The 13,666-nt window shown below is 38.0% G+C and overlaps 1 protein-coding gene across 2 annotated transcripts in view; it reads left to right on the top strand.

Moving 5' to 3' along the window:
• The window catches only part of ankib1a (ankyrin repeat and IBR domain containing 1a), a 30,477-nt gene that overhangs the window by 11,638 nt on the left and 5,173 nt on the right, over positions 1-13,666 (top strand). For both annotated transcript variants that reach the window (XM_065290892.1, XM_065290886.1), the window contains exons 6-15: positions 91-296; positions 2,552-2,640; positions 3,069-3,213; positions 3,479-3,639; positions 5,333-5,421; positions 5,577-5,707; positions 10,354-10,488; positions 11,245-11,331; positions 11,434-11,500; positions 13,517-13,662. In XM_065290892.1, the coding sequence (XP_065146964.1) occupies positions 91-296; positions 2,552-2,640; positions 3,069-3,213; positions 3,479-3,639; positions 5,333-5,421; positions 5,577-5,707; positions 10,354-10,488; positions 11,245-11,331; positions 11,434-11,500; positions 13,517-13,662 (1,256 nt within the window). The remainder of the gene's footprint in view (positions 1-90; positions 297-2,551; positions 2,641-3,068; positions 3,214-3,478; positions 3,640-5,332; positions 5,422-5,576; positions 5,708-10,353; positions 10,489-11,244; positions 11,332-11,433; positions 11,501-13,516; positions 13,663-13,666) is intronic.

The following is a 13,666-nucleotide window of genomic DNA, read 5'->3' as shown; positions in this document are numbered from 1 at the left end:
TCTAACCAAACCTTAAGTGATACTGAGCATAATGTGAGAGTGAAACTAAATATTACAAGACGGTTTTACATCTTCTGTTCTGCTAAATAGACTGGGACCGGGAGAAACTCCTGGAAGACTGGATGTCTAATGCAGAGGACTGTTGTCAACGCTCAGGTGTTCAGATGCCAACTCCTCCTCCAAGTGGCTACAATGCTTGGGACACACTGCCTTCACCTAAAACTCCCAGAACAACACGTTCATCTGTTACATCACCTGATGAGATCAGCCTTTCACCCACTGACGGCCTTGCCTTGGTCAGACTCTCTCTCACATCAGTGATTTATGTTGTTATCCATTTAAAAGGTGTTTTGCTCAGGGGCAACCTTATGATTTCTCTGATGAAGCCAATACAGAAGTGATTTTAACTGCATCGACTGGCCGCTAGAAGCTGGCGCCATAAGTTAAAATGCCCAACTTAAATAATATGTTACAGCCTGGTACAAAAAGTGTTTTTGGTCTGTATAACTAATTTTGCCCTACATGACAACTGTGAGGAGGGTTATTTTTTTGTAATTCATCCGTTTAAATAATATTAAAGGGATAGTTCGGCCAAAAATGATTTACTCCCCCCCAAGCTGTCCGAGTTGCATATGTCCATCGTTTTTCAGACAAACACATTTTCGGATATTTTAGAAAATGTTTTAGATCTTTCAGTTGATTAAATGTAATGTTACGGGGTCCACGACCTTCAAGTCCAAAAAAAGTGCGTCCAACACTGCGTGGATTACCCTTTGTTTATCATCATGGAGCCGTTTGGATTTATTTTGTGAAGGATGGATGCACTTTTTTACACTTGAAGGTCGTGGACCCGTAACATTACATTTAATCAACTGAAAGATCTAAAACATTTTCTAAAATATCCGAATATGTGTTTGTCTGAAAAATGATGGACATATGCAACTCAGACAGCTTGGGGGTGAGTAAATCATGGGTTAAATATCATTTTTGGCCGAACTATCCCTTTAAGCCTTAAAGTTCTGCATAATTAAGGGCGTGGCCACTTAAGTGAGGGGTAAACTGCCACTGCTGTGACTAGAATCGAGCTAGGTGGGCGTGGTTACAGCAAGCACCAACTCTTAGCTTTACCCATGTCCCGCCTCTTTACCCATTTTTGGTTATCTGCGAGTGATGCGTGGCCAAGATGGCGACGGCAGACACCGCCTAGTTTAAGCTTCTAAAAAGCTCTTCACAAACCAATGGGTGACGTCACAGACACTACGTCCATATTTGTTTTTTACAGTTTTTACAAGTGTTTTTCCCATTATAAAAAATTCAGTGATTAACTTAATTTTTTGTGAACTATACTTTTAAAGGTGCTCTAAGCGAATTCACGCGTTTTAGGGCATAAAACATTTTTGGTTTCATACAATATACATCTCACTATCTGCTAGCTGCCTGTCCCCTGAAAACACTGTAAAAAATGTGATCTCTGTAGACAGCCCAGGGTCCGCAAACTGCAACAAAAACAAAATGGTCAGTCCTACCACCATGAAACATAACAAACGGGTTTCAGCCAATAAACGACAAGAAGAATTTGTGAGTTGGGGTTTGGGCGCCTTCATGAATCGTTCAGAAAGCACGGAAGGGTGTGGGAGGAGTTAGCTACGCGCCGTTTTGTTTGACAACACTTCGAACGTCAACAAGAAGTGACGTCACACAGATTCGCTTAGAGCGCCTTTAATAATTCTTGTGTATAAAAAATCGTCATAGTCAACATGTAAGCTTTTATTTATTGACTCGTACCGATATTTGGAAAGTTATGTGGCTGATTGGCCAATATCAGGTTGATAAAGCACAAAGGTAATTATAATAAATGAAAAAAACTAAATGAACATTTATTGTGCATAATATTTATGAATGTATCCTCTTCAGTACAATAAAAATAAAGCCACAGCCTTTTCTAGCTAGTAGCTACTAAAGCCAATAACAGGTTGTTTTACTTAAAACACACTTAATATATAACTTTACAGGGACTTTGAGTGTGTCACACCACAGAAAGTGTGTTATTAACCACCCAACCAAATTTAAATGATTAAAAAAGCCAAATAAATTCTTGCTAAATAAGTTCTTGCTGAAACCACGCCCACTTGCAGGAAAGCTGCCTTCTCTCTGAACTTTAAAATACATAAATGTATACTCGCGATTGTGTTAAGGGCGGGACCATGAACGGTGGCTTAAGTGCGTCATTGAGACACCGTTTTAGGCCTGCTTAAAAAATAACGAACTCAGAAATGGTGAAAAACTGTTTAACGGTCTAACTCGGCAATACATTACTACATAGTTTACAGTCTTGGTGTCGTGTTTCACCAATACATTTCTAACATTTCTAATGTTTAGAAACAATTTTTAAAATTGTCTTTACAGGAACTTTAAATCTCTTAGCTCTACCAATAAGAATAGATCTATACAAATGTGCCTTGTTTCTTCTATTGTGTTGAATACATTCCTCATTATTCTTGGCTCAACAGTAAAATAAATCTGACTGAAAATGTTTGTCTTATCCATACAGTGTGGGATTTGCATGTGCAGCATATCTGTATTTGAGGACCCTGTGGACATGTCGTGTGGACACGAGTTCTGCCGGGCATGCTGGGAAGGGTAAGTGTTATAACATATAGTTGTGGTTTATTATAATGCACAATGTCAAAAATATGGGTTTATGTTTGTGGGTTTTTATCTGTGCATTAATTTCAGACACCGGTCAGGAGGTCAACAAAAAGCAACTTTTTTACGAACAAACAGTGTAAGAATAAATGTATAGTCAAAAACAGTGAACATGGTAAAATATTAAACATATTTTTTAAATGTGTAATAGCTGACTTCCTGTTAAAGACCACACTACATAAAATTTTGTAGAAGGATTCCCCAACCTAACAACTCATCCTCCAAAAGTTGTTTTTAATCACAAACTAGTGCACATTAGTAGCCACTAAAAAAATGGATGACTGTGTTGCATGATGTTGCAGATAATCTGTAATACATGTAGTTTATTCATAATCTTTGAACACTGCTGGTCTGGAATTTAGGTTTTTAAATCTGAAGATCCAAGAAGGGGAAGCACATAACATCATCTGCCCTGCGTATGACTGCTTCCAGCTGGTTCCTGTTGAGGTCATTGAAAGCGTGGTCTCCAAAGAGATGGATAAACGCTATCTGCAGTTTGACATTAAGGTACAATTGAAGTCCTGTTAGCACCAGAGGCCATTTCAAAGTTGTCATTTTTCTCTCTTATGATAGACTGTCTGTCACTTACTTTGAATTAAAATGCTGACAGCATCTTGCTGCTGGTAAGCTGTATGTCAGAGTTTGAACATAAACGCCTGCAGTCTCATCTAATAGATTTAATAAATAAACATGCTCAGAATTCAAATGCTTGATTGTTGGATAAACATCATGTTTCCAAAGCAAACCTCATTTTCTATGTTTCCATCCCCAGGCTTTTGTAGATAATAATCCAGCCATTCGCTGGTGCCCTGTGGCTAGATGTGAAAGAGCCGTACGACTGACTCGTCCTGGCCCTGGAGCCTCTGACTCTCAGAGCTTCCCTTTGCTCAAAGCCCCTGCTGTAGACTGTGGAAAAGGCCATCTTTTCTGCTGGTATGTTAACTAGCTGTCCGCTTGACCTGTGTACTTGGGCATGAGACAGTCCCTCCAAAAAAAAATTAATTATGTGATTGCATGATTCAATGCATAATCAGCCAAAGTCCACATATTTATGCAAATATTAATACACCGCACTTTCCGCAGATTTCTGCCCGCAAAATATGCGTGGTTGCATGATTTTATATTCCCTCCATTTTCATAGCAATAACATCGCATATATCTTAGGAGAGTGTTGACAAATGCTGCACTTACTTCACACGTAAAGTAAATGTCCCCTGATGCCATGGGAACATTATGAAGTGACGTTATTACGCGTTGTGAACATCATTGAAAAGCTGCAAAAGCTGCAAACAGTTTTTGCAAGTTCACGCAGTTTTTGCAAGGTAAAATTGCATAAATATTCCGCGTATTCCATCACATATTTTTTTTTAAACGTGCCGCAAGATCAAGGTTTTTTGCCCGCAACAATCACAAAAAAACACTGTGTTTTTCTGGAAGGACTCATAAGAGCATCACCAAAATGTAACTGTTAAATGCCTGAATGTTTGATTTTCAGATTCTTAGTATTGTTCTGTAATGATAAAAACTTACGCTAATGCTGTCATTTTTGCATTTAATAGCCCCTTGTGGTAAATTTTTAATATGCTTAAAGTCTGTGTAAAGTCCTGTTTTTAAAATTATTGCTGCAAATGCGAAGCTCACGTATCCATTTTGAACCGGATGTAGCAGCTATGAGTCTGAAACTGACGAATGTAGCATCTATGTACAAAAGCAGATATGAAAAATTACGCTAATGCTCTCATTTTTGCATTTAATGTCCCTCCATTGGCCCTCCAGGTCCCAGGGTTCCCACTCCTGGATTAAAGGGAGGCAGGGACTAATTTGCATATTCATAGATTTGCGTAAACTAAAGGGGATCGCACACCGGCTGCGCAGCTCAGCGCCGCGCAAAGCAGAACTCGGAGGTATTGTAAACCGGAAGTGCACATTAAATAGCGCGAGCTTCGTCTGATAGCGTCTACTTCAAAATGCAAAATATACGTTAGCAGCCAATGTTAATCCGTAATGGTTTGGGACAAATATGATGTTATTTAATGTTAAACTATGTTGGTGGCGCTGTGTGGCGCGACAGGGATTTGAACAACTTCCTGAGTATACTCATAGAAAGCAATGTGTTCGATTTTTTTTTTAGAACGGCGCGGCCGGTGTGCGATCCCCTTAAATGAGTAATGGGTGTAGAGTTACATTCAAGCTGTTTTAAAGCATAAAGCAAATACTGTCACAGGAAAAACTTTTATAAATGCTATTATGGTGCTCAAAGATGAGTTTTAAGTGATAAAATTATCGACTACAGAGGGACTTAATAAACTTAAGAGCAAAAACTTTTTACAAACATATCTTACAAAAAACAATACAGGTGTTCAATGCATCTTGAGACAAAACAATGGCAGTGATATGTTAAGATATGTCAGTGCAAACGTTTTTAATTTAATTCATCTTAAACCCTTAAGCCCTGTCCGGGAAACCGCCTCTACAAGTAATTGTGTTTTTAGGCTGAAGTATTATCCAGACACAATGTTACTGACAGGTTTTGTGATATTGACCCTAATCTAGATGGTGCACTTTTTGCCAAGCACGTGACATTTTTAAAGCATCACCAATTTGTATCTTTCCATTACCTCATTAGGGAGTGTCTTGGTGATGCTCATGAACCCTGTGACTGTGAGACATGGAAGATGTGGCTGCAGAAGGTGTCTGATATGAAGCCAGAAGAACGTAGGACTTTACAAACACTTAAATTCATTTAACGTTTAAAAAATTCAGTATACATTAAGACCCCTTTATTTTTTTCTCTCACCCTGTTTAAATGAAACAAATGATTGTTGAATGGATGCTCATTAAAATACAGCTGTCTTTGCCTCTCTACACAGTGGCTGGTGTGAGTGAAGCCTATGAAGATGCTGCCAACTGCTTGTGGTTACTCAGCAACTCCAAACCTTGTGCCAACTGCAAGTCCCCCATCCAGAAAAATGAAGGCTGTAATCACATGCAGTGTGCAAAGGTCAGTAAAGAATGCAGGATGTGATCCAAACTAAAATTAACTATTTGCTGGTAAGTTATTGAATAACAAGTTATGCTGTATCTCACATTATCAAAGGAAACATTTGAAATGAACTTTTATTATGGGTCGTCTGACGAGGGGTCCACTTAGTATAACCTACTCTAGTATATCCCCCTAGTAAAGGGGGGTACCTCAACAATTTTGTGCGTTTTAAAACGTATTATGGGTTTTGTTACTCATCACAGTATGGCTATATAAGAACAACATGTTGTGATGTGCTTGCGTCAGAGGACTGTTTGTATACTTGATCAATTAGATGTGATGCACAAGGTCCTCTTTTTAAAATCTTTTATAAATATCAAACAAGTGCATGAATGCCTGACACAAGATGTATGTGTTTGTGTTGCAAACCGACTCCTTGACGTCAGAGGCAGGTGTTTAAACAAAGGGAAAGTGACGGCCTTTAGCCCCACTGTTATTTCCTTAATGAAGGCTTAACTGTGGCTTCGAGTGACAGGCGCAGGGTAGGGGGAAAGGAAACGGTTCACATCAACAGCACGTGGAGGAAAACAAGTGTAAAATTATCAGTTGGACTGGACGGCCATTTATCTTATGCAGGAAAACAAGCGGAAAGCTGTTGCTTGAAAAGTTAGTTAGTGTTGATGCTCCTTTTATTTATAATGGAAAAATATTATGGAGTTTGAGTTCTCTAAATTTCCCTTATCCTTGTCTCATAAACCTTAGCTTTTTGAACACAGTCATGACATTATTTAAAGGTGGTGTGTATATTTTTGCGGCATCTATTGGTGAGATTGCGAAATGCAACCAGCAGCTCACCCCCTCAATTTCAAAATGCATATGGTAACTGCCACAGGAAAAATATGTTGTCATCTGAGAGAATGTAGGGATGAAACATGATCTTTAGTACGGTTTGTCCATTTAGGGCTACTATAGAAACATGACGCCGACTTCCATGTAAGGAGAGTCTTTACACTCACCTAAAGGATTATTAGGAACACCTGTTCAATTTCTCATTAATGCAATTATCTAACCAACCAATCACATGGCAGTTGCTTCGATGCATTTAGGGGTGTGGCCTTGGTCAAGAAAATTACCTGAACTCCAAACTGAATGTCAGAATAGGAAAGAAAGGTGATTTAAGCAATTTTGAGCGTGGCATGGTTGTTGGTGCCAGACAGGCCGGTCTGAGTATTTCACAATCTGCTCAGTTACTGGGATTTTTATGCACAACCATTTCTAGGGTTTAGGAAATAGGAAAACATCCAGTATGTGGCAGTTCTGTGGGCGAAAATGCCTTGTTGATGCTAGAGGTCAGAGGAGAATGGGCGACTGATTCAAGCTAATAGAAGAGCAACTTTGACTGAAATTACAACCGAGGTATGCAGCAAAGCATTTGTGAAGCCACAACACGCACAACCTTGAGACGGATGGGCTACAACAGCAGGAGACCCCACCGGGTACCACTCATCTCCACTACAAATAGGATAAAGAGGATATTTGTATGGGCTCACCAAAATTGCACAGTAGAAGACTGGAAGAATGTTGCCTGGTCTGATGAGTCTCGATTTCTGTTGAGACATTCAGATGGTAAAGTCAGAATTTGGCGTAAACAGAATGAGAACATGGATCTATCATGCGTTGTTACCACTGTGCAGGCTGGTGTTGGTGATGTAATGGTGTGGGGGATGTTTTCTTGGCACACTTTAGGTCCCTTAGTGCCAATTGGGCATCGTTTAAATGCCACGGCCTACCTGAGCATTGTTTCTGACCATGTCCATTCCTTTATGACCATCATGCATGTACCCATCCTCTGATAGCTACTTCCAGCAGGATAATGCACCATGTCACAAAGCTTGAATCATTTCAAATTGGTTTCTTGAACATGACAATGAGTTCACTGTACTAAAATGGCCCCCACAGTCACTAGATCTCAACCCAATAGAGCATGTTTGGGATGTGGTGGAATGGGAGCTTCATGCCCTGGATGTGCATCCCACAAATCTCCATCAACTGCAAGATGCTATCCTATCAATATAGACCAACATTTCTAAAGAATGCTTCCAGCACCTTGTTGAATCAATGCCATGTAGAATTAAGGCAGTTCTGAAGGTGACCAAACACAGTATTAGTATGGTGTTCCTAATAATCCTTTAGGTGAGCATATATACCACTGATAATATAGTTATGTATATTATAGTGCATTTCTGTCAAGAGATCCTTCTAACTCTCATTTCAGGCATTTATGCTGAATTTTTATAAACTCACAGTGCACACTACATTATCCAGATTCACGGCATCCCGGACATAGGTCATGGAAATTCAGCTTTTTTTTGTTAAAGTCAGGGAATTTGACATTTGGCTTAGTGTGGGAACCCTGTTGTACTGTTATGGAGTAGATCAATTTTGGGTTGTTCTGACAGAATTCACAATGCGTCCTCTGTCTTATCTGAATTAATTAGATGTTTCCGAAACTTTCGAAATGTTGATGCATCATAGGTTTAGGAGTGCCATTTACAGAGAAATGGTTTGTACTTGAACCTGATCCATGGTTGCTTAAGAAGACTCCTTTATTGCGTTGTATCATGCTGCGTACAGATAAATCACTCAGAAACATTTTCTGCTGTTTTGTATCATTGATATACAGTAGAGCACTGAGAAGGAGTTTAAGTGGTTTATATTAAGACTCGGAAACAAGTATAAGAAGATCAGCTTCTGACGAGAAACAGCTTTATTTAATGCGGTTGGTTAAACAAATAGTCATAATTTCCTCTATGGGACTGTTATAATCTAAGCAGGCTCTAAATCAGCTTTATAGCTTGAGGTTTGTGGATAATAAGTACAGTGTTCAATTAATTTGTTTTGTCCCAGTTGGGTGCGGTTGAAACTATCTGATGCGTTTTATCCAATGCAAATTATTTCATACTATACAGTCCCAGTCATAGACTGCTTTTTATAAGGTTTGAATTCATAGTCTTTCAGTTGCATGCCTAAAACTTTATTTTTAGGCTTTTTTATGATATCAGACACAAGAGTCTGTTATGCAAGTGAAAGGTACTTTATTCTTTTAATTTATTCTTATATAAGGAAAATCAATTCAGTGCTTCCATATCCATGTCAGATTTAATCAGGGATTCAGTTCATCCAATAAGGTTTAATTCGGAATGACAGTTGGTCAGGCTTTTGCACGACAAGTTGTTTATGCAAATAGTCAACGGCACGTGGAGGAAAAGAAGCGTAAAACTCCAGTGTGGAACCAACACCAATTTTTCTGAAACGTGGTCCTCCATCCCAGAGTGTTTTCGTTGTCTCTATCTGTTTAAAAAATATCAAATTTAACAAATTCCCTAAAAGGCTTCCTCGACTTCATGCAAAGCTGTGCAGAACAATCAGCACGTGACATCAGGTTGTGGCTAGAAGGGATGCAGCTACGGCCAAAATCTTGTGAAATCTCACCGTATGGTGTAGTTTTCATCCTAATCCTACCCCCAAACCTAACCCTAAACTAGGGCTGACATGATTATGAAATTTGTCTGACAGTTAACTGACTCATAAATTGTGATTATTATGACGGTTAATTGCCTGTTTTAGGGCTTTGACAATTATGAGGATTAATTGTCTGTTTTATTGCTTTAACAATTAATTCTCATTTTTGCAAGGTTTACCTGGCAGTAAATATGAATACACATAACACATATTTAAAAGTAATTATTTAATGAATATATCTTTCAAAAACTGAAAATTCTTCATAATAAATAAACACAATAAAGTGTCTTAAAAATAACTGATAAATCAGAGACATCTGATACTGTCTCTGTTTATACAGGTGCCGCAGCTCCCCCTTGTGTGTTTTAGAGAGATGTGGAATCATTGCGGTGATATGAAATCATCTTGATGAGGTCAAACAATCGCGATGAGATGATTATTTAATCATTGTGACAGCCCTACCCTTAACCCATCGGGATTTTACGGGATTTAGGCCGTGGCTGTGTCCCCTCTAGCCAGAACCGAGGCATTACAGTACCGCATGTGCAATTTGAAAGCATACGAATGTGTAACTTTCAAATCAACTGTGATTTCACTCGCCAGTCAGTCTAGTCGAATAAACCTGTTTCCCTAATTAGTAATAGCGTCTGTCGGGCCACACAGTTTTTTATGGTAAGTTTGTTCTTCTGAACACTTAAGTCAGTACTGTGTTAACAAACCATCGTATTGGACTAATCCTGTAACATCTATGACTAACAATTGCGTTTTGAACATTACATGAAACCTTACATAATGAAAAAAAAAACGATGTCATCAAACACAACATTTATAAAACTTGAATACTTTACCTCATGTGTAACATGATTTCTCGTTCCCGTCTGATTGATGGCCATCAGCGTTTGAGTTAAAGACACCAAATCTCATCAGTCCACGCTGCTTCAGAGCATCATTAATCTACGTCATTGTTATTGATTTGATCTTGCGCCCTCTAGTGGTGCGGATTATACAAATTGCATCTTTAACACACCAACAAGCTGATGAATATAGTGTTTTATATATAGAGAAATATAGTGGGAGAGGGGTTGTGAGAACTGGAGTTGAGATACCTGTTCTTGTCTTACAAGTTTCCTCTTGTTCTGCAGTGCAAGTATGATTTCTGCTGGATTTGCCTTGAGGAATGGAAGAAACACAGCTCCTCTACAGGGGGATACTATCGGTGCACGCGATACGAAGTCATCCAGCAGGTGGAGGAGCAGTCCAAGGAAATGACTGTTGAGGTATTCACCCCAGATGTACAGAAAAACATTTATTTATTTGCTGTCAAATTAAAGAGTAACTAAACCCCTGGTCAGAGCCTGACTCCACCCACTGGCAATATTTGAAAAATGCAAGAAAAGTGGGCAGATCCCAACGGAGATAGAGGGGACGAACTAAGCTCGTACCAAGTGTGTGGTGAGATCGTAACAAGGGCGTGGTGAGCTTGAAACTGCTTACGTCATGAGTCATTTTTTGGACCCAACATCCAATAGGAAAATTCAACTGCAATAGCCACCGTTCAACCTGAAGAGGGCAGCACTCAGACGTTTTTACACCATATATTGCAGTATTGAAACACTTTATATCTAAATGTCAAAAAACTTACTAACATCAATGAACAGCACTAATAAAGCATCATTCTTACAGATCATTAACTAAAAAAAGTTGGTTTAGGGTTTAGTTACTCTTTAAAGCTTCAGAAATGAGAACACGCACATGCCAGTTATGCAAAGAATGCACATACTTTGCTCTTTTGTGATTTTGTTTGGACTGTTATGAATGGTTTTGGTAAGTAATTTAAGACAGAAAAAGATTGAAAGCACATGTGTCACACAATGAGAGAGTCAAACGTGTAAGAAGGAACTCTCAAAGCACTTTCCTGTTCCCGTATTTGTAATGCACAATTGTACTAAGTAGTTTTGTTGTGACTGTGACTATGCAACTGAACTAAAATGTCTTTCCTGAATGCCTTTGTTTAAACTGCTTTGTCCCCGCAGGCTGAGAAAAAGCACAAGAGTTTTCAGGAACTTGACCGTTTCATGCATTACTACACACGATACAAAAACCATGAACACAGTTATCAGGTAGAAATCTGTGTAATTTACGTTCATGGAATGTTCTGAATGTCTGTGGAATGAAGGGATTGCGACATGAATCACTCAGTAAAGTTGTATTTTTTTAACCAGTTAGAAGAACGGCTCCTAAAAACAGCCAAGGAAAAGATGGAGCAACTGAGCAAAGCTTTTACTGGGAGTAAGTGCAAATCTGAAAACCACCATTATTACCACCATAGTATTTCTGAATGCCCTGAGGTCTGGATTAAGAGGTTTTGAAGTGAAAGTATTTGATACATGTATAATACATGCCAAGAGCATTCGGATAATATCATTCTCATTTTTGACAGAGTTGGCGTTTAGCGGGTTTTGCATCTGAGCTCCTCTTATTTAAATTTGTATTTTTTATCAGGCTTTTATGTTAAGGTTAAGTAATTTCACTTTAATGGCAATGTAAAGGGTATAAGTCATTAATTGAAATGCCTTATTTTTACAAATGTCACATGAATTTGTTTTGTTGTGTTTTAAAAGCATGCATCAGGTATGTTTTATTCAGTAAAAAAATTACATTTTCACAATTTTTATGAAAGTTAAGATTGAATGGACCTGAAAATGTCAAATGGTGTAACCGCAAATTATGTAAAAATTTATGTAAAAATCATATTATACTTAACTAGATGATTATATTTTATTCCACATTTTTTACGAATATATTTATATTTTTATTAAAGCTGCTGTCAGGTGTTTTTCCTCTTTGTCGCCATCTCTGTTCGAAATCTGCAATTGCAGCTATTCACGGAATTATCAACTTTACGTGGGTTTTACATCGGCACGAAAAAGCGCGGATGAACACAATGTATTGAGGAGAATCTGTCAATCACTGCGTCGCTGTGGATACTGTCATCCTGGCTAACTTCATTATCTGATTTTTTTTATCCGATTTAAAGAATAAATACTGCATATTGGGATGATAAACTTTATATACACACTTGAGTAAGATCTTCAGTTATGTCTGGACTATGAGGAAAAGTATAGAAGTGTTCATCTTAGTTAGATACTTTATTTATCCCAGTGGGAAATTTTATAGATCAGTGGAAGATCGACTGGAGGAAGATAATATTCCTGAAGTAAGTCATATCATATATTTTCATTTATTTATTTGCTGTCATGTAATATTGTTATTATATTGTATTTCTATACATGTCGTGTATTACATTCGCTATATGTTATCTTGATAGTAAGGATATTTTAAGAGTGTGCTGTATGATTCCATACATTCCGCTGTTGTTTTCACATGACCTGATGCCAGTCACTTTATATGCGTTTACAGAAACTCATACATTAAAACATTACTAAAAACAGAAGCTAACCAATCAGTCGATGGGCATCTGAAAACAGCTTTTTATATAACCAAGCACTGCAGATGTTCACCAAGTGCTGTGAGAAAGGCTATAAATATCCACCTCCATCATCCTCACACACAATACAACCTATTAGCTGGGTCTCCTTCTTTATGTGTGCAGAAGTGACGTAATGACTTAAAGACGTGCTCGAATTTCTCTCGAAAATCCACCAGTACCACTTGAAATAAAACATTATTGCAAGCTTACCTTTTTGAATCTAGCTAAGGCAAGCAGATTTTTTGAACACTGGTTATGTATTTTCTTAAAAATATTTTTTTGGCTATTTTTAAACCCAAATAAGTGCCGGACTGCAGCTTTAACAAAATACTAGTTACACCAATTGACACAGACCGGTTACACCACATTGACATTTTTTGCAATTATCCCCCAAATATTCTATTCTTATATAAATCAAATAAACCCTGAAATTTTAGACTTGGTCCTCAAAAAAGAGAATGTATGCAAGTAATCTGCAAATTTATTTTGAAATTTTAACCCTTTTACAATTAATTAAACCATATGGACACAAAATAATTAACTTCACGTCATTAACCCACAAAATCTCCATTTATGAAAAAATCTCAATTCACTACTCCCTATCTTTTCTGAATGAATCTGAATGGCTCAAAAATTTGGTCAATATCCTAACATATTCTTTAAACCTCCTTTAACCGGGGAAAGAACTTTTGTACCTTGATGTACAGGCGCCATAGTAGTTCATCCAATTTTTCTTCCATTGTGGCATTTAGCGGCTTTTGCATCTTCATGTTCATATTTAAAAACTAAAATGTAAAAATTTTCTTCTAATCAAGGGGAAGGAGCCGCACCTGACACTACGTTTATTGAGGATGGTGTTCATGAACTTCTCAAGACCCGACGCATCCTTAAGTGCTCTTATCCATACAGCTTCTTCTTGGAGCCAAAAAGCACAAAAAAAGAAATCTTTGAACTTATGCAGGTAG

The sequence above is a fragment of the Paramisgurnus dabryanus genome, chromosome 19 (genome assembly GCF_030506205.2).
Source record: "Paramisgurnus dabryanus chromosome 19, PD_genome_1.1, whole genome shotgun sequence".
In the NCBI taxonomy this organism is placed as follows: domain Eukaryota; kingdom Metazoa; phylum Chordata; class Actinopteri; order Cypriniformes; family Cobitidae; genus Paramisgurnus; species Paramisgurnus dabryanus.
This window is presented reverse-complemented; position numbering and strand designations above follow the sequence as displayed.